Genomic DNA, 21,565 nt, shown 5'->3' with positions numbered 1-21,565 from the left:
CCTGGACTGGTGTGAGCCAGTACAGTGCACCTTCCCTTATCAAGTAATCGTGTAGTTCATTGGTCAGCAACGAGTAAATCTTGGAGTCTCTGACAGGTCATCCTGACTGGTTTGGCTAGGAAGCTATCAAGTGCTGGCACTTCTGTTGTCCCTCCACCCACTGCCATGCTGCTCCTCCCCTCTGCCTTGGAGCCTCCTGCTTGCTGTGCAGGGAGTAGGAGGGAGAAGAGGGGGACACTGATGTCAGGGTGTCCCTCCTCGCCCCACATCTGTACCCTATTTCCACACAGAGAGAAGGGGATGGAGGGAGCTTGGCAATGCAAATCTCTGTGTCTCTCACACACTGTGTGTATGTGTCTCTCATTCTCACAAACACAAACTGTCCTTCACTTTCATCTCTCGACCCAGCATATATGTGGGTTGCTGTTGATACTTCTTCTATTGCTTGCAAAGTGTTATTTTTGGTGTTTGACTGGTCAGTGCATTTCATAATTTTCATTTCTCTTTTATGCTTACATTTAAATCTTTGAGTAGTGAGTTCTAAAATGCCTAACCTGTCATGGCTGGAGTAGTTATCCCTGTGGCAATTGCTGCTTCTGGACGTGGCTGACATGTCCCTGCAGCCCCTGAAAAAGGCAAAGCAGGGAGTCTCCACATGCTGTCTTTGCCTGCAGACACCACTCCTGCAGCTCCCATTGATCAGTCATGGGGAACTGGAGCCAGGAGAAGCTGTGGACTCTGTGTCTGCAGATGAAGGACAGCACCAGGGAGCCATTGCTGTACATGCCAGCTGCTTTCAAGAGTGGTTCAGGACCAGAGCAGGAGTGAGCCTGCACCCAATCTCCTGACCCAGACATGAGTCCCCCTGCACCCAAACTCCTTCCCAGAGCTTGGGCCCTGAAACCCCTCCTGGACCCCAATCTCCCACCCTGGGCTAAGCCTGGAGCCCCTCCCACATCCCAACCCCCTTAGCCCAAGACCAGAACCTGAACCCAAATCCCCTACCCCAGCTTGGTGAAAGCAAGTGAGGTTGGGGGAGGAAGAGGGATGGAGTGAGTATGGTGAGGCCTTGGAAAAGGGGTGGAGCAGGGGCAGGGCCTCAGAGAAGGGGCAGGAAGGAAGTGGGGCAAGGGTGTTTGAGTTTGAGATATATCTTAAATTGCACTTAAATTGAAAAAAGTAATATTGTGGTTAAACAGGTTAGAGACCACTGGTATTGTTGATACATTTTGTATCGACTACACCAGTGTTTGTCAACCTTTAATAAAGTACTCCTTTAATAAATAAATAAATAAATAAATACCCCCAGTACCTACCGTTTTCAGACATACAATTTTTTTTCTACAATTGCAATACATTTGTCTAAACAACTTAATTGTAGCCGGGCAGGCAATGAAATTTGAGGGTGTAAAAAGTACAAAAATAATAAATCGCTGTAAAACTTAAATAAAAAATTCAGTTTTCTCCAAATTTCAGTTGTGTTGACTTACCCCCCAGACTTCTCTTGAGTATCCCTAAGGGTACTCGTACCACTGGTCTACACGATTAATCAGTTACCCGCCTCTCAACATTCTTAGTTAGTTCCATACCTTCATTCAGTTTATATGCATAGGAACATTATTTCCTCTTTGTATTTTAAAGGAATAAGTACTGATACCATGACTGATACCATTCTAAGACTTTCAGTGTCAGCAGCTTTAAACTGAGCTGCTTGATGTCTCCAGAGTGATGTCCCTGAAGATGATGATAGTACTATTTACCTTTCCACATGCAAAACTATAATAGCTTCAAATACTAAGCAGCAAATACAATGGGTATTTCTTTAAGAATATCTCTATTTCAAAGGCAGCATTTATAAATGTGAGCTGCAAGTATGGCCTTGATAAACACTTATGTGGAGCAAAACCTTATCTGTTTTATGGACAATCCTTGAAAGCTGAATTGAGGTTAATTAAAAATGCCACCTTTTAATGAACGTTCGAGTATTTTATATTTTGGGACAGTGCCACTGAGATGCCTTCTTTCTCTTTTTTAATCTTTCTTTCTTCTAGGACTTGATCTATGCATTCTTTCATTGTAGCATTGCTGAAGGTGCCTTGTAAGCCCTAGAGTACCACACCCAGCTTTTATAGTACCAAACCCAGTACCATGCTGTGATTTGCGGTTGAGTCTTGGCAATAGGGATGTCAAGGGAAGTTTGTTATTGGAGCTAGGATTTCACTTCTGGAGAAGAGATGTCATGCTGCACTTCAACTCATTTAGTTTGTATTGGGAAACAGAAACTGAGGTCTAAAGTGTGGGGGTCTGCATGAAGTGTGAGAATAGTAATGGGTGAGTGGAGGTCTTAGATAATCCACAATTAAGTAAGGCCCGCAGTTCTGTTGGCCCTGGTCTACACCAGGGCTTTATTTTGAAATAACCCCACTTAGGTCAAATTTATAGGTGGAGCATCCACACTACCAAGCCCATTATTTTGAAATAACTGGCTGCTTATTTTGTTAGGCTGTATTCCTGCTTTTCTCGGGAAATAATGCTAATTTTGAAATAGTTATTTTGAAATAGCAGTAGTGTAGATGCTCCAGTGCCGCTATTTTGAAATAATTAAACCCCAGAGTAATTCGAACTAATTACTCCCCAGTGTTTCCTGGGGCCCTAAATCAAGACAGTGCATCCACATTAACAGAGTCTGCCTCGGACTAATTTTGAGGCTTCCCTGAAGTGGGGACATGCTATTTAGATTTTGTAAAATCAAGAGTTATGTTGATTTTAGTAATTTCAAAATAATTTCCTAGTATAGACGTGTTAATGTAGCCCTTCAAAAACATCTTCTCTAGAAGGAAAACTCTTTTTGTTTGGATACTGGAAACAGTGATCTTAAGGGAAACATTGGTAGTTTTTCTCCCATCCATAGAAGAACTGGGAGCAAGTCTTTTGAAAATGTAAAATACTATTATGTTCATTTGTGATGGGGCTCTTCCTGTAGTTTTAGTTAAGATCTGGTTATGCGTTAGCAAAGTTATTTTCATCTTTGCTTAGTATCAAAAAGCTAAGCATATTCTTCTTTGGCTATTCAGGTTGCACCTCTATAACCTGGGACTCTCTGGTCCGGCAACATCCACGATCCGGCAGAACCATGATTATTCCAGGATCAGAGAGTTCTGCAGCTATGGAGGGAGGGGGAGACAGGAGCCTGGAATAATGCAGGGAGGGAGGGCAGGGCTCAGCTGGGTAGGGGGAGAAGGGATGGGAAGCCCAGTACATGACCCAGTTGGGTTGCCTGAAGAAGATGGAAAGCCTGGTGGGGCAGCAGAGCAGGGAGTGGGGCCAGCAGCAGGGAGGCCAGCAATGACCCCCCTGGTCTGGCAAAACCCCTTATCCAGGACCAGTTATGTCCCAAGGGTGCCACCAGGGAGGTCCAGTCTGTATTAATACATGTTTCCTTCCAGCTCTGTCCTTGGATTAGCTTTTGCTTGTGCTATTTTTAGCATTTGAAAACCAGCACAGTAATATCCCTATAGGCTATAGTGAACGTAGTGGAGTATAGCATTAGCAAATGGAGCCTTACTAGTGAATCCATACACTTTTGAACAGTCACATGTAGATATTGACTGAGATAATAAAAGAAAAATTACATTGCAAGGACAGTGGGTAGTAATTCACTGGTGTGCGGAAATTTCTCTTTGTACTTGTTTAAACATACTTTTTTACTAATAATGTTGAAAAATATATGTTGGACCTAGATGTTGGTCTAATCCATACATTTTATTTTCCTTGATTTATGGGCTTCTCTTATGTCCTTAATGTTCCTCTGATGCATTTTTTCCTGTTCATTTGTTGTATTTTTTTTAACTTTGAATTGTCGTCTGCTGTTTTTTGTCTTATAAAACAAAACACACGATAAGAATTATTAAGTGCTACTGGTAGAGTTATGAACAATTGGTGTTTTTCCTCACCTTTATATTGATAAAGTCTGAGGCTCCATGGTCGGGGGCCAGGATGGGGATGTGGGTGCCATCACGCCTCCTGCCACTGTTGGGTAAGCCCATGGCAGCAAAGCCAGTGATGATGGGGTTCAAGTCTCCCAGGGTGATGACCCTATGCAGAAGAATGGTGTTGATGGCCTTCATCACCTATAGAATCACGGAGTTGACAAGGCCCTCAGGAGGTCCCCGAGTCTAAGCCCCTTTCCATAGCAGGAGCAATCCCAAGTACCCCATCCCCAGTATGGCTTTGTGAAGCTGGACTGAAAAACCTCTAGGGATGGAGATTCCAGCCCCCTCTCTAGGGCACCCCATTCCAGTGCTTCACCACCCTCCTAGAACAATAGTCAAATCTGCACGAGTACGGCCCTGGCGATTAATCTCCCCACACCGAAATGGTTCCCCACAGAGCAGTAAGTTTCTGGCATGCTGAGATTCCAAAGTGCAATGGCAACATGCTTTTGGAGTAGGATGGTGGGTCTCATCTGGGTGTCTCATTGCCAGAGAGCAGAGGTGAGCCACTCGCAGAGCTCCAGGAAGGTGTCCTTTTGCGTGCGGAAGTTCTGAGCCACTGCTGGTTGTTCCACCATTCCATAATGTTGCAGAACCACCAGTCGGAACTGGTCTCCCGGCACCAAAATGGCAGGGAAGAATGGACGGATATGTGGTGCAGGAGGCGTGCCCAGGCCGGGGTGAGGAAGTCCCCCATTCCAGGCTGGTTGTCATCCTCCTGCAGCACCACATATGCAGCCTGTAAAAATTGTGCCAGGAGTTGCAGCAGGCAGTCTAAGAGCCTGGCACTGCTTTGCAGCAGGTCCGGCTCCATGGTGGAAATGTTGTGGCAACCAGAGCATGTGGTATGAGTTTGCTGTCCCTCAAGGAGGTAGGCAATGGAGAAGAGTCTGAGACACGGCTGTCGAGGGGAGCCCCTTTAAACGGGAGCCTCAGATATCTGTTTTCTGAGGCTACAGGAAGTGACTGCTGTCCTGATTCCCTGCCCGGAGCGCTTCCGAGGGGCTTTAAACGTGATTTAGGCTCCAGTCAGTGTGGACGTGCTATGTTGATATAAAACTGCGCTTTTTCAATGGGTATTTGGAGTGTGGACGTGCTATTTTGAAATAATTATTTCGGGAGTTATTATTTCAAAATAGCTTATTTTGAAATAACCACGTAGTGTAGACATAGGCTTACAGATTGGGGAAAATCACAACAATCCTTCTTAATGGAATTACTGTAATTTATATGATTTCTTTTGCATTGACAGAGGAATGTGATGGTTTATTTTAGTTTTTTATATTATGAAGTATTCATAAAGAATATATCTTATTTAGTTGTGTAGAAAAAATCTAGAATTAAAAGAGTTCTAGGTGTGTGACCAATGAGATAATTCACAATATAGGGGAATAGGAGATGATTCATATTTTCTCAGTATTGTAAGTCATGCACTAGCATTGTCTGTAGATATTTGTTGTACTGGAAAAGCAGCACAACATTTGTTAGCAGGGCTAACACATTATATGTGACTGTAACATCCCCAGCTGTCTGAACTGTGTCTCTGGGTTTGATTATCACACAATTCTTGCCTCCTTGTAAAAAGTGCGGATCTCTGTGTGTGGTCAGTGAGCTTGAGGAATTAGAAATTTAAAAAGGCCATGTGGGAACTGAACCTAAAATGAACTCTAGCTATGATCACAGTGCAGGCTCACATCCTGCAATACGAGATAGAAGGGAAGGCAATGTCAGTCAGGCACATGCATTTGGAGGGAGGGTGGCCTTGGTAGGCTCTGCACTGCTGCACTCCCCAGTGGGGTTCAATGAACATAGGCACAGTCTCCTGCTAGGAGCCAGCTAAGTTGGTAGCTCAGCTCTACTTTAACAAAATATGTACAGTAAATTTCCGATAACCCGGCACCTTTAGGACCCAGGAGGTGCCGGATTATCAGATATGCCGGACTATCAGAAGGGGGGGCTATGAGGGGTCTGGAGTGGGGTGGGAGGGGATGCCACCCCAGATCCCTCATAGCCCCCTCCTTATGATAGTCCGGCTCTGCCCCAGGCGTCCCTGATTCAGCCGCTGCTGGTCAGTTTCAGCAGCAGCTGAATCGGAGATGCCTGCAATAGAGCATCTGGGGTGCTGCCGGGTTGGCAGCACTCCAGCTGCTCTTGGGGACGCCTGGGACAGAGCAGCTGGAGTGCTGCCAGGTTGGTCCTGCTGCGCCAAAGGACGGTGCTGCGGGACCAACCCGGCAGGACCCCAGCTGCTCTGTCCCAGGGGTCCCCGATTCAGCTTCTGGTCAGTTTCAGCAGCAGCTGAATGGGGGAAGCCTGTCCGGCTGCCCCAGCACTTCCAGGTTCCTGATGGTGCCGGACCATCAGGAGTCCCAGAGCATTGGATGCCGGACTAATGGAGTTTTACTGTATTCAGAACATGAGCAAGTATTTTTAACTGTGCTTGATCTCTGTCCACCCTGCCCATATATCAATCAACATTACATTTACTTCAGGATTGGCCTCTTTTGCTAAATACTTAAGGGAGAGATCATTATTTTACCCATGGTGCCCTATAGCTCTTTTTCTTCCTTTCTTGAAAACTACTGAGTCACTTTCTCTCTTTAGGTTTCAATTCACTTCAGTTTATGACTGATCCCTACCAGTTTTTCTTCCGCAGTTCTTTCCATGATTATTATTGCATATACTGTTAATATAGTTCCTTCCCCTCACCTCAACACACACACATGATTTGGAACTAGAAATGGCCATTGCTGGTGAGAGGGTTTTACAATTTCTTTTCTGCTTCCATTAAAGAACACTTTAAATTGTTATAAAGCATCATTAGGGGACCAGGAGACCAACATTAGTTTTTTTGCAGTTTTTATCCGAGTCACTTAAATCTTTGAGAAATAGAAATTTTGAGCTTCAGTTATTCATTTATATATAGAGGAGTTGGTGGATTAGGTTGCATCATATTTGAGTTTTTGCACAATTGCTCTGTTGTGTTCCATTTTAGCTGAAGTATGTTTATTTTCAGAATGGGTGAGCTAGGGAGGTGGTGGAATCTCCATCCTTAGAGGTTTTTAACGGATGGCTTGGCAATGCCCTGACTGGGATGGTTTAGCTGGGATTGGTTCTGTTTTGTGCAGATTAGATGAACTCCTAAGGTTTCTTCCAAAGCTACTCTTTGCTATTAAAAAGAAACTATTTCCAGACCAAGAGAGAAGAAGGGCTCAAGGTAGCTGTGTTTCAGTATTCTTCTCTGTTTGCAACTGCATTACTGCAATGATTAAAGGCATGAAGAGAAATAGGCATGCTTAGGTCAGTCATCTCAAATTTTGTACTTATTTAAATTATGAATCCAGAAAAAACTATAGTGTCATTATTAGCATGTTGGTTGTTTGTAGCTTAGAGATAGCATAAGGTTAGTCTATAAATAGAGCTGTTCAGTATTACAGGGTAGCACAAGTAATGCTGTAATTATGGCTGCAAAAGCACATTTATTCTGTGATCTGTTTTCAGGCACTTGCTAAAAAATTACCCACTTTGGGCAGAAAAGTCTCATGATGCTTCATTTTGCTCAGGTCAAAGATAAAACAATTTGTATGGGGAATGTTTGATATACGTTTTTTCCCATGCTTTAGGTGTTGCATTTTTCAGCAGATGAAGGAATTTTTCTGAGACTTTTGATTACATGCTGCCTACTATTGTATAGTATGGAGTGTGGCAAATGAGGTTGTGATGGAGGTCTGAACTCATTACAAATAGATCTTTAAGGGCATGTTAAGGAGCCTAAGTTAGTTAGGTATCAGCTTCCCACTGAAATTAAATAGAACATGAGCATCTAACTCTTCCATGTTCCTTTAAAACTCCGGCCAAAGTGTTTGTTATTTTTAGAAATGGTTTTGTAATTTTTTCCTGTTGTGCAGTATTTAATTTCTTTCTTTTATTCTCCTGTATATAAACAGCTGGGTATATGCCACACTTTTGACCTAAAACTTCAGAGCAATTATTGTAGTGTGGACAGGAGTTCATTGTGTACACAAGAAGCTCTAGTTTCAATTAATCTTTTAGAAAACCATAAAGAGATATTTCTCCTTTGTGTGGTTGTTCATTTGTGTCCGGATTCCTGATTTTGAATACATTACATGACATTTTGAATTGGATTGTAGGTTGCAGGCCAATGTCTGTCAATTTGCATTGCATCATGGTGTGGAAGTGCCATTCTGGGTGCTAGACTAGACAGCATTCTGATGTGCTAAGATCTGAATTTAGAAGATGTAATTCATGGCCATAGCCACTGCAAGCCCCATTTAGAAATTAGTTTATGTCTAGAAACACTGATTGCAGGCCTGGGATATATTAATTAGAGATAATGGGACAGATTCTGTACTATGGATGAGGAGTATTTAGTGTACTAAGTGTGTAAGCACAAATGTGTGTAAAAATTGTTTTAACTAATCATGGTGTTCTTATATTCCTGATCCTGAAGCCTTTTAAAATATTTTGCTGCAGTATCATGATTCTTTAGCCTTTGTTTTTCCCAGCACTGAGTACATCTGGAATGCCTATTTTGGCACATATGTAGTCTATTGTCAGATCTGAGCATAGATTACTTTAAAAAGCCACATAGCTTATATACATGAACAAAAGAATGAGCAAAACAGTTATTAAATGGATCCCCTTCATGAAAGTTGGCTTTTAAAGAAAAATATGAGATACAAAGCACTTAATAGTCTTGTTAGGTAAAACAACTTGTCTTCTTCCATATCTTCTCACATTTTCTTACACGCTTCTGTTTAAAAAAAAAAAGAGAGAGAAACCAATCACCAGTTTGAATAGGTTTTTTTGTCACTCTGATTTGGGCCAGAGTTGAACTGGTTCTCTAGAGGAGAGATACCACATGCTAGACTGAGCCATATAGTTCCCAATCAGAAACATTTTACCAAAATATCACAATTGCTATACAACACTTTGCTTTGACTTTGGAACTATAGATGTAATTAGCCTCTCCCTTGGAGAGAGAGATCAGCCAGGTTTCTGTAAGTATTCTGTTCTGTTAAAGGACAAGTATCAGTCATGTCAGGATGATTAGCCCAAAGTAAACACTGTGAGCTGTACCTTCAAAATCTGGCATTCCATATTAGCATGTAAGACAGGGAAATGTTTGGAAAAGAAAACGATGCATATAATTAGTTACATATGACATTTAAAATGGGTAAGAATTAATACATGCATATTTATAACTGTTTCCATGCTTCATGACAGGTGTAAACTGAGTGGAGCAGAGCACAGTATTCAGCTAAACAATTGTTAACAAAACTTTTATTGTTTATGCAGATTTAGATTGTGAAGGAGCTGCAAGACAAATTTGATATGTATATAGCCGCTCCCCGAGTTAGGAACAAGTTACGGACCAACACTTGGTCCGTTACTTGAAATGTTCTTAACTTGGATCCCATAGAGTTACATGGCGACTGCGCTGTACGTAAGCGCGGATCGCCATTGGTAACTCGGATCGGCATTTATGACCGCATTGGTCGTAAGTGCGGATGTTCGTAAGTGGAGGTGGTCGTAACTCAGGGAGCGGCTGTATATATTAAAGCATGAATACATCTAAAATGCCTCTAGAGATTCACTTTAGTATAATAATGTTTAGAAGACAAAAACTTAATGGAAATATGTCGGTACATACATTATAGTAGCAATTCTTTTTGGTACTTGAAGAATATAGTTTATCAAGGTTTGAACTGTGTTTTGGTATTCAGTGTCAGTTTCCTGTTATATCACATGCACTTGGTTAGTTGACCAAATATGGTGGCTGCCTTTCTAATGCAAGAATTAAGCTAGCCATCTAGACATAGCTATTCAACATAGTTGATCCCAAATAACAGAACTTGTGTACAAAGTCTAGAGTAGAACTAACTACAGTATTAAAACTTCTGGTGTAATGATCATTGTCTCCTTTAGACTGATAGTTCAAACTCATCCCAATCTAGCACAAAGCTTCTGCAAAGTTGCTGGAGTCCCTCTTTACTATGTGCACTAAATACTGTCTCATCAGCAACAAGAAGTTATTTTATTGATATGTGTTTAGCCTTGCTATTTGTTCTGAAATGTGCAGTGTTGAAGGGTTTTCTATCTGATCTGGTATGGAGATGTATACTCCCGGTGCTAGATGAAAGTATTAAGAATCAGAAGAGGAAACATATGCTAGAGAGTGTTTATGCCAAAACACATCTTTGCCAGCTCTTGCTGGAAAGGCATTCACAGGACATTTCCCACAGTCTGCAAGTTCTTACTGAATATGTATATCCTTAGAATCAGTGTAGCTGGCACATGGGGCAACCACTAGAAAAATGTCAAGCCCAAGAAAGACCTTTTTGTATGACTGCCCTATACGTTACAATGTCTTTTGACCTGATCAGCATAAGGGGCCTTTTTCAGTTACTAGTGTAACCCCCCTTTTCCTACCTGGGTTAACGGGAAGCAGGTCACACTCACAGGTGTGCCTGGGTGCCTGATGTTTTAACCCAAAAGAGATCCTGAGCACCCCAGTGGTGATGGTGTTTAGTTGGGGAAAGCCCTATCCACCCCCTTGCTGCAGTCCCTTGCTTGTAATGAATGTAAAATGGCGGTGCCTCCACCTGGATGGCCTTGTACACACTCACTGGTGTGCCTTGAGAGCCTCCAGGAACATACTCATTCTAACTATAATCTGGATCTAATTCCAGAACAACTACAAATCATATACATCTAATAGAACACTTTAAAATAAACAATCTTAACTTAAATAAACAGGGATTAACAGAATTAGCAATGAATAGCATTAACAAAACACATAACAATAATTGAAGCATATACAGCTAACATTTGTACTATCAGTGACCCCACCCCAGAGTGTGCACACCACTGGACTCACAGTCCCAGACTCTTGCTTGCGTTGGTGCACTGATGAACTGCAGCTGTAGTGGAGATTCGGTCCAAGCTAAACAGCAGCTCTGTCCCAGGCAGCATTTTCCCAACAAGCCCAAAACTTACTGCCTCATGCTATGCCTATTGGAAGCAGCCTGCTAAATCCCAGTTCCAATAGGCACCTAGTCCCGGTCTGTAGCTTCACTTTGACAGCCCCTGGACTGGATCAATCTCCTTGGCATCAGCCTGTCTCCCCTTCGGTTACAAACTCCAAGGCAGAGTCCCAGACTGCCAGGCCTCTTTTCTTCATGCACATGGAGAGGCAGTCATCTCCCACACAAGAGTCCTTCCTTCCTCTTTTTCCTAAGGGCTCATGGGAATTGTAGTCTGGATGGTAGCACACAGGGTCTTTTCAGAATAAAACAGAAGCCCTTTAGTAAAGGGACTACACTAGGGAGAATTGGCTTCCTTCCCCACCTTTCATTTGAGTCAGTCCTTTCATGATGGCATGAAGGGTACAATACAGTATGATGATCAATCTAACAGCTTTGAAATCCACAGCATCAAACAAGTTAAGATTAATGTATGTATGATAAGGCAGGGCCCTCCCCAGCTGCAAAATGACTCATTGCCATGCCCATGGTCTCTTTGATGCAGTTTTATTGTCCATTTTAACAAACAAACACAAGTCCTCAGCTCACCTTATACATCTGGGGCTCTCCCTGATACCTCTCCCAGAGGACTCTGGTGGTCTTGCTTTCCTGCCTTTTTGTGGCTCACTATCCCTGAACCAGTTCTTTCTTACAGTAGCCTTATTCCCTTTCAGATCTGTTCTCACCAAACTTTCCTGTACCCTTTATAGCCCAGATATAGTCCTACCCCTTTTATTGATGCAGTGGGATGTACCTGGTCTGGCACGGGTGTGCTGGACCTACTACTTCAGTCACAGGGATCAGTCACCCTGTGACAGCATATTAGTGTCTGTGCTCACAGGTTATATGAAACGGGTTTAATAAACGTTCAGCAAATAGTTTCACATTTTCCCCCTCATGGTGGTGGAAGCATGAATAATATTGTACTTACATAAGAATGGCCATACTGGGTCAGACGAATATTCCTTCTAGCCCAGTATCCTGTCTTCTGGCAGTAACCAATGCCAGTTGCTTCAGAGGGAATGAACATAACAGGTAATCATCAAGTGATCCCTCCCCTCTCACCCATTCCCAGCTAGGGATACCATCCTTGCTCAAATTATCTAAAATCTTGACATTTTCAGCGTGGCTGAAACTTGCCAGGAATTCAGTGCATACTGCTGAGGATAAAAGTTCCCAAAGTGTATTGAATTTATTAACAAATCATATAAATATGTAAGATAGGCAAAATGTGTGGTAAGTGAAGAACAGATGAAGCTAAAAAATTTTCTTCACCATAAATTGAACAGAAAACTACTGTTTGGAAGAGTGCATTTTGATTAATACATTGACATATTTTTGCTAGCTTGATTAAGTCTCTACAAGTAAGCATCAATTTTGGGTATGCATATTGCCACAATCAAAAGGAAGAAACATCTTAATATGTGTTTTTCCTTTATAATGAAATTCTTTTAAAATGCAGATACCTGTCTCTTCCGTACTTGAGAGTCACCATAATCACAGATTGAAATGGTATGACACAAGCTTTGAATTATTTGACTCTGAGGGCCTTCCGCCTGGTTTTCTGAAAACTTGGAACAGAATTTGGACACCTGATTCTGCAAAGCCCCATGTTACAATGCCATCCTTGCCTAATGAGGGAGGTATGCAAATTGATTATAGAACTCTTGTATTTTTAATATGGCTCATTAATGATGGTGTTTCATCATTCTTGTAACTGTTAATCAATCTGAATCAAAGCTTACTAATCTGTAACTGGCTAACTCACATTTCTTTTGTACTGTTGTCTTTTCAGTTATGTGCATTATTTTTTGTGTTGTGGTATTGTTTGATTGTTACAAATATTATTTTTCAAAGATAACCAAGGAACCTCTTGTCTGACTTTGAGTTCAGAACTGCCTTACCAAAGCACAATTAAAAGAAAAGTCAGAAAGAAGAAGAAGAATGGAATCATCACTGCGAACGTAGCTGGCACAAAATATGAAATTGGTAGGAGGCTACAGATTCTGCTAATTTTTTAATAAGTACTGGGGTGTATGAAAAGAATCAATACCAGACTGCAGGAATAAAATAAAAAGTAGAATCAGGAAGGAAAGGGGACTTTCACTGTTGTAGGGCCCAATCCAAAACTTAATGAAGTAAATGGAAGGACCCTGCTATGACTTTAGTGGAGTTTGGGTCAGGCCCATAGTGATTTAATGCCATGTGGTTTTCTTTTTGACGTAGGACTATTTCTGTGATGTGCTATAGGATATAGCCACTGTTCTTGCATGTTTTCTGTACCCATCAATCCTGTTCTGCTATTAAAATATCAACAAACAATTAATAAAGCTTTAGAAAACTTATATGTTTAGCTAAATAATTATAACTTACACCTTTCTTTTCTTAAGGCTTTAATGTCAAATTCTTTAATCATTTCATACAAATCTCTCTAAGAAACTGATTATGTTCTTGTATGTCTCACACTTGAAGCTACTATCTGGTGAATTTTATACACGGTCTTCATGATGTCGATGGGGATATACAAAATGAGACTATTATTTCATGGCTTCAGATTTTAAAAAAATAGGTTTTTGGGAATGACATTTTATCTGTTTTGGGATGGGGGTTGCCACTGCTGCTACTTTATTAAAACTGAACAATGACCATGTTAAAATATATTCTCCTATTCATATAGCAATCTTCGTAGTAGGCTTTTTCTGACATCTCTCCAGAAAAAAAGGGGCCAGTCTCCAGACACAAAGCATTTCCTTGCCATTGGAGATCTCCTTATTGACTGGCTGAGTTAGGAAACCCTGGTCTCCTTCAACTCTCCATGAAGCTATATCTTCATTTCAGGGAGTGCTCTTGGAGGTAGAAAATTATTTCTGGACTTTACAGTGATATTTGTGAGACCTGCTTTGTTTGTTACCTATGTGGACTGATGGTCCAGGATCTTCTACAAGTCCGGGGTTTGAAGTGGAAGAAAAAAGGTAGTACAGGCTGTACTTCCCTGACTGGTCCTGAACAAGGGAATTTGCCTGACCAGGGGAGGTAACTGCTGGTCCTTCTGCTGCTGCTGGCTATGAGATCAGTTCTGGTGGCAGCAGAAGGGTCAGCTTTGACCAAGTGAGAACTGGAGGATGGGGGCCGCTTGGGTGATGTGTCAGGGTAGCTGCAGAGCCCCATGGCTGGGGACCCAGAACACAACCCTTGGGACCAGGGCTGCACACCTGGCCCACTACACACACTGCAGGGCTGCGCTCCTGACCCCTGACCATGAAGCTCTGCAGCCACACTGCCTTTGCCCCTGACCTTCCCCCCATATTTGCTCCTCCCCCCCACCCGTCTTGAGCTCAACTCTGCAAATGAGATACTGGAAGCTCTGGAAGGGCAGGGGAAGAGCTGCTTAGTGCAGGGGCTAGTGTCCCTAGCTTTTTTCCATGAGTGCTCCAGCCCAGGAACCTTGGTAGGTCTTTGGTGTTCTGGTAGGCTTACCTCCTTCTTGTTTTAGAAAAGTAAGAGGAGGTATCCATTCAGAGTGGAAAAATGAGCTGTGATTCAAATAGCAAAATCTTCATAGTTTGATTCCCCATCTCCTTTCTAGATGCCAGTGATGGTGCTCCTTTTGTCTGTTAATCCCCTTTTTAGGTGACTGACTCTCCTATAAATTGTATAGGGAGCCTGGGAGCTTAACTCAGGGTAGGTAGCAGGGTACCTAAAAGTTAGGAACTGCAATACTGAGTATTGCAGCTCCTATGTGTGTCTTATTATTCTAATTCTTCATTTTAAAAAAATGCAACTTTAAGTCTAGAGTGCAATATGGCAGTTTGCATATGCAGTGTCTCCACAGCCCATCAGTTTGAGTCTTGCCTTTGTTCTGGGAGAGCTCTCAACTGCTCAAGGAATGGTAACAGATCAGTTTTGTTTCTTCACTCCCCTGCCAATCCTCCTTATTCTTATACGCATGATGGAACCAGTTTCTTCTGCTTCTCATTTCTTCACCATCTAGGAAAAGCAGAGACAAGTTTGGGTTCCACGGGTTCTTGAGTTCTGGCACACTGCCTTCAGCTCTCCTTCTTCAGTCTGGGCAGGCAGAGTAATAAAGTCGTTGGATAGAACAATCCTCCCCCACCAGATACAAGATTTTGAACAGAAAGTAGCCCCAGTAGCACAAAACAGAATATCCTTTTCCATTCATAGGGACTGCTCTTCAAGTGGGAAGGAGTTGCAGTGCAGCCACACTGAGATGATTGGTTGTTAGAAGTCAAAGGCCCAGACTGTAGTTCAATAAATGTGTGTCTCTTCTTTGGTCACTGGAATTTCTCATAAATCTGAGACTACTCCAAAGCCAGCCTAGGCTCTAGGCCTTTTTTTAATCTCAACTTTCATTGTGTAAGCAGACCCTAATGTAGCCAGAGGGATGTGAGCTGGCTCATTCTGCATTCAAGGCTATTTGTAGCAGCTGGGGAAGCTGTAGTCATGGACTTCTTCATCATGAGCCAACAGTGGGGTTCCCATGTTAAATATCTAATCCAAAGAAAGCGAAGGACCAACAGAGGTGGATCTATCTCTGTTGAAGATTCATGAAGACGTACCAAGTTGTGCCTGCATCCCATACCAGAATAAATTGTTGCTCACAGGAGTTTATGTTGAAGTTCAAAATAGCTCCTGAGCTCTAGTAGGCTCCCTAGGGTTGACTCTCCTCAGTGGGGCTTGTGTGTACTATGCCTATCTTCATACTATGTCGCTTTGTTCTTTCCTGCATGTTTTGATCAGCAGTAAAGTCATTTAAATTTCAGTACTGTAAACTTTAATCACTGGGATTCAGTGTTAACATGCAGTGAGATCAGATGTTGAATACCTATCAGAGCTATTGCTAAGAGTCGGTTAAACCAATTGCTGAATGAATAGGTGCAGGAAGCTCTTTAAAGCTGTAAATTCAATCTCTGTAAAATGCTCATATAGCATTACACAATCTTCTAGAGAATTTTCTGTAGATTGTCTGGCATGGTTTTAATTAGTTAGGGTCTTTAGCTGCTGGAATGGTTGTGTTTCTAATTTCAAGTGAGATGTTGCTTTTGATGACCGTACAAATACTCTTCTGGAGCTTTGGTTATTAGTGGAAGTTTTGTCATATGGGGAAAGCTTCAGATCCAGAAAGTTGCCAGTCCCACCTGACGAGATGATATCAGAGCAAGTCTATTATACAGATTGCTGACTGAACAGTTTCTAAAGAAACCTTACTTGCACTCGGGGGAAACAAATCTTGAAAATTCTTCTGGGAAAATTCTTCTTCTATCATCAGACTTTTTTTTTACATTAGAACAATGCATCAATTTGCATTTATAAGCATTAGATCCTTGGTTTAAGGGGCATCCTTGTCTGCTGGCTTCAGTGGCACCAATAGTCCTTGCTGCTGTCAAATTAACATATGTAATAGCAAGAAACGTGCTAACTTGCCAACTTGCAATTACATGTTAATTTGACAGCAGAAAGGACTATAGGTGTCACTGAAGCTGGCCGACAAGAATGCCCCTTAAATCAAGGATCTAATACTTATGAATGCAAATTGATGCATTGTTCTAATGTAAAAAAATTATTTGGATCCAAATATTCCAATAGCAAGATAATCTGAAATCCATTTGAGTTTTAGTGGTTTGTTACTAACCCATTTTTAGATAGTTAAGAAGCTCTTTGCAGTTCTCATTGCAGATTTTACTTTGTTTCCAGTTACCGCATAAGCTGTATAAGTAGTTATGCAATAGAGAGATGGATACTGTCCAAACTGAATATCATAAACTGAACAATATGAACTGTATTAGCTTGCATGCTAATATTGATCTGTAGCAAAGAGTGAATTTCTACTGAAAATTAATACTCTATTTTATATGTGGAAGGTTCATTTCAAACTATCATGTATATGTATCACTTTTGTGTAGTTCGTTTAGTAATAGAAGAGATGGGGTTTGTGAAGACAAGAGATGAAGATGAGACTGCTAATCTCATATGGAGCGATTCTGCTGTACAACAAGAGAAGATTGCGGAACTCCGAAACTACCAGGTGACATGTAGCATGCTTAATGTTCCTGAATCAGATTTTTTTTTAAATGTATTCTGAAGTCATGAATTAATCACTATAATAGTGCTGGGTCATTTGTACTCATCACCAGACTAGAAGGCAGAAACAACTGCTGCACCAAATATTTTGATACTAAGGATTCTTAATTTCTATCTTGTTTTCCCAGTGTGAAGTTTCTATATTACTTGGCCTCTGATGGCAACATCTTTGGTGTTCTGTAGTTGCTTCTGCCTGCCTGCCTGCTCAGAAATTCAGTGTTTTATTCAAAATACAGAAACATTTATAGGGTAAATTGGATATGAACTTACATTTTGGTAGATAATCAAAATCCCACTCCCTCGTATTTGTCTGTAAATTGTCTCCTTCCTTTTTAACATTCATTTGTGACAACATTATTTGTTTACATATAATTTTCTCAGTTAAAGGATCTGATTCACCTCACACTTATACTAAAGTCGATGGAGATATGCAGGAATAAATCCGGTGGGAGAAGAGAATGTGACCTATGACATCTAGAGTGGCCTCTTTGATATCGAGCATAATTTAAAACAATCGTTGCCAATTCATATATAATGTGATCTTAATATAATTGATACTTTGAGATATTTGTCTATAATATTTGTGATTGAAATGCATACAAATACCAACGTTCACTTTTTTTTCTAGAGAATCAACCATTTTCCAGGAATGGGAGAGATCTGTAGGAAGGATTTCTTAGCAAGAAACATGACCAAGTAATTTACTTCTTTCTAACCTGGGAATGGTGTTTGGAATGCAGATTTAAATTGAGACTCTTTTTCAAACTTTATTTTTAATGTGTTACAGTATTGAATTGTCTCTTATGAGAACTGTTTGTTTCTGCTGGGTAGCAAAACAGAGTCATGAAATAATTTCTGAGATTCTCTATAGTGTTGGCCCCAATCCCGCATGGTGTTGAACAGGGTGGATTTCTGTGCCTATCTTGGAAACTTCACTGATGAAGTTCCATGAATGCACAGCAGTCTGTCCACATACCACACAAGGCAGGATTGGGACATTTTATCGTAACATGCTCTGAGTACACATGCACATGCATGATTTAGCAACAGAAACAAGAGTAGTGGAAGTAATCAAGTATATTGATGCATAATACCTTAGTAATATATTATCTTTTAAAAGAACTAGAAGTTGTATGACACTGTGTATATCAGATACATAAATGTAAAGTATCTTATTGCTAAGAAACTAGTCCTTCGCTTTTGTGGACAGTCTTCTAAAATGTTCATTTCTCCCTCATTATTGAAAAACATACAAGGTAGTCAGCCATAGACTCAGTGTAAATTGACACTGCTCCATTGAAATCAGTGAAGCTACTGTACAATGATTTATGCTGGTTGAGGATCTGGCCCAATAAGTGTAACCTATAAGAAACAAACATAACATGATGACTAATTAGCCTGTCCAAATGAATATAGAAAGGTTTGTGAATATATCGATATATGTACAATATATGAATTCAAGCAATTTATTTGTGTATGTGAATTGCCTAAGTATCTAGAAGCCCTTGTCATGGACCAGGACCCGCTAGACTATACCATCACAGAACAAAAAGACAGTCTGTACTTTGATGAGTTGACAATATAAGTGTAAAACAAAAAGCAGACACAGTACAGTTGATCAGTACTGATCAGTATGATGGGCAATGTTATGTTAGTCATAACAACTTCATGTGTGAGATTTTTTTTTAAATGTGCAGAGCAATAAAGTGCTCAGGTTATCATGCATATTTTCAGGTTTAGGCTGAGAACTTGCCTCTCAATCTGCTGAAGCCCAATTATGGGATATAGTCTCAGAATGTTGTCTGTGACAGTGCTACAAGAGACTATATTGTGAGATCAATTCATATGCAGAAATAGTTTGGGGGCAAGTATATTTCTGGTGGAACTTTAATCCCTGCTGTAATTTTATTTATTTCAGTAATCTAACCTATTTTCTGTAAACTCAGTGTTGTGAGTCAAAATTTGATCTTAATAATTTACAGAGATAAAAGTGATATACCTGACGACTACTTTGTGAAAGAGGCAAATTTGGATCTAAAGTTAGAGGGAATTGTGAGATATGTCCGGGAATACTACAGTATATAGAATGGAGGCTTTTGTTCCTGATTACTTTTCCTTGTTAATATTTGTGACTATGTACATCAGAGTACATAATTCTTATTTTTGGCCTCTTGCTTTTGTGTTGCATACAGTCTCTTCTTTTTCTTTGTTTCTTTATTTGTAACATGGAATGATGCACAACTGCTTTTGTTTATGATCTTACATCTCAGCTCTGCTTGTTTTTTTTTCAAGAGTGCATTAGATTGTTGCTCAGATTTTTTTTAAATTGTTGTCTTTGCTCTATTGTGCAGGTCTTTCAATGACAGTCATGCTTGCAATACAATACAAATACAGCTCTTGCATTCTATTGAGACAATGGGGCACCAGGGCAAGCAGAAACAGAATACTGTATTTTGGAAATAGAAGCAGCAAATGTGCATAACAGAGTGTTATCTCTAAATCCTTTCTTTAAAAGATACAAGCAAGCAAGAAAATAAAATGGAGAAGAAAAGCTTTAGAATAAAACTTTATCCCCACAATAACATAAAGGCCTGGAGCTTAGCCGCAAATAGAAAAAGCAACATGTTAATCTGGTAGCATGTTTGGTTAAATGTGTTGCTCATGAATGCAGAGAAAAAAGGTGTAATTATATATGAAGGTTCAGAAGAATATAGGGATTAGGATTTTAATCATATGATTCTCTCAAACACCATTGTGAGATCTATGCAGTTAATTTCCCCATGGAATTATCTGAAAATGTTCGTATGTATAGCCTTCTGAATGTTTCTATTTTAGCTTAGTGACTTTTGACAAATCACTTAATCTCTTGCTTCAGTTTGCCTATCCGTAAAATCAGTATAATATCTCTGATGAGCAACAAGGAGTCCAGTGGCACCTTAAAGGCTAACAATTTTGTTATGGCATAAACTTCGCAATTCAGAAAAGCTTATGTCATAATAAAATTGTTAGTCTTTAGGGTGCCACTGGACTTCTTGTTGTTTTTGCTGAAACAGACTAACCTCTGAAACCTCTCCTGAGGAAAGTACTGATAGTTAGGTCTCATAAAACCTAATTAATGGGCAGACTTACCTAACGCATGTGATAGTGCTTTGGCATGTTCAGATGAAATTCCCACAAGGATACAAACTTTTTATTAGTACAAGTACTCTTTTATTAAATGCTGTACATGATTTATACTTATTGGTAATGCACATTTAAAGAAAACAAGATGAAGATATTACTTTAAAATTCTAAACATCATATGTTGTATTAATATATTTTAAATTACTTCACTCTAACAATTGCATTAATTTAAGTAGAAATGCGATCAAAGAAAAATGAGATCCCAAAACTATCTTGGTGCATATAATCACCAAAATAAGACTTAGGGATTTGTTTTTGTGCTACTGGAGAAATAAGATGACTCAGGTAATATTTTTTAGGGTATGTTTACATAGGGAAGGAAAATTTGCTGCTGGTCCATGCAACTAACTCAGGTTCATGGGGCTTGGGCTACAAGGCAGTTTCATTGCTGTTTAGATGTCAGACTCAGACTGGATCTCAAGCTCAAGGACCCTGCTCCAGCCCAAGCCTGGAAGCCTTCACAGCAATGAGTGGGTTCCACAGCATGAGCTCCATGCCCAAAGTCAGCTGGCATGGGCCAAATGCAGGTTTTTCTTTGCTGTGTAGACATGCCCTTGTTGACCGACTTCTTCTGGTGAAAGAGACAAGCTTTTTGGGCTCCAGAGAGGAGTTCTTTCCCATGACTGTCTAACAGATAAGAACAAATATAGCCACAACAACATATAATATTAAGAAGAGGATCGGGGAGAAAGGAGTTGAACAGATAGGAAGAGGAGATGAATTATAAGTAAAAGGCAACAAAGCAAATAACTTTTTTTTAAAAGGACTATTCACAGCATCTTCAAGAAAGAAAAAATACTTCAATACTTTCCTATAAACACTTCTCATGTCAACAATTGTTATGGTTGCAATAGAGATTCAGGTGATAGTGAACGGTAGAGATTGCTGTCCACGTGACTGAAAAAAGGAACAAAACTAGGAGTAAGACAGTAGGATGTGTGGTTACATTGAAGAAGTTTGAGGACTCAGTCATAAAGGATCAAGGTCAGCTGAATCACTTCCATCTTCTCACAGTCGCCTCCTGTTCCTGAAAAGTTACTAAATCTTGAGACAGAGCCATAGATGCAATTATACTGGGAAATAAACAAGTGATCTTGGCTTTGGTAATTTTTCATGCTAAATTTTATGTTCTGAACATCTATGATTTCTTTTACAGAGTGCACTCTGCAAATAATAAAAAGCATACAGTCTGACTGAAGAGCCACATGTATTAGTTAGAACAGCACTCAAAGAACAATAGCTTGC

At 40.5% G+C, this 21,565-nt stretch overlaps 1 protein-coding gene across 9 annotated transcripts in view; it reads left to right on the top strand.

Moving 5' to 3' along the window:
* The window catches only part of TTLL7 (tubulin tyrosine ligase like 7), a 144,708-nt gene that overhangs the window by 34,882 nt on the left and 88,261 nt on the right, over positions 1-21,565 (top strand). For all 9 annotated transcript variants that reach the window (XM_025183193.3, XM_006120299.5, XM_025183191.3 and 6 more), the window contains 4 exons: positions 12,501-12,681; positions 12,896-13,027; positions 16,960-17,081; positions 17,766-17,833. In XM_025183193.3, coding sequence (XP_025038978.3) covers positions 12,501-12,681; positions 12,896-13,027; positions 16,960-17,081; positions 17,766-17,833 — 503 coding nt within the window. The remainder of the gene's footprint in view (positions 1-12,500; positions 12,682-12,895; positions 13,028-16,959; positions 17,082-17,765; positions 17,834-21,565) is intronic.

The sequence above is a fragment of the Pelodiscus sinensis genome, chromosome 9 (genome assembly GCF_052426305.1).
Source record: "Pelodiscus sinensis isolate ZL-2025 chromosome 9, ASM5242630v1, whole genome shotgun sequence".
In the NCBI taxonomy this organism is placed as follows: domain Eukaryota; kingdom Metazoa; phylum Chordata; order Testudines; family Trionychidae; genus Pelodiscus; species Pelodiscus sinensis.
The sequence above is the reverse complement of the archived record's forward strand: the minus strand, read 5'-3'. Positions and strand labels throughout refer to the sequence as shown.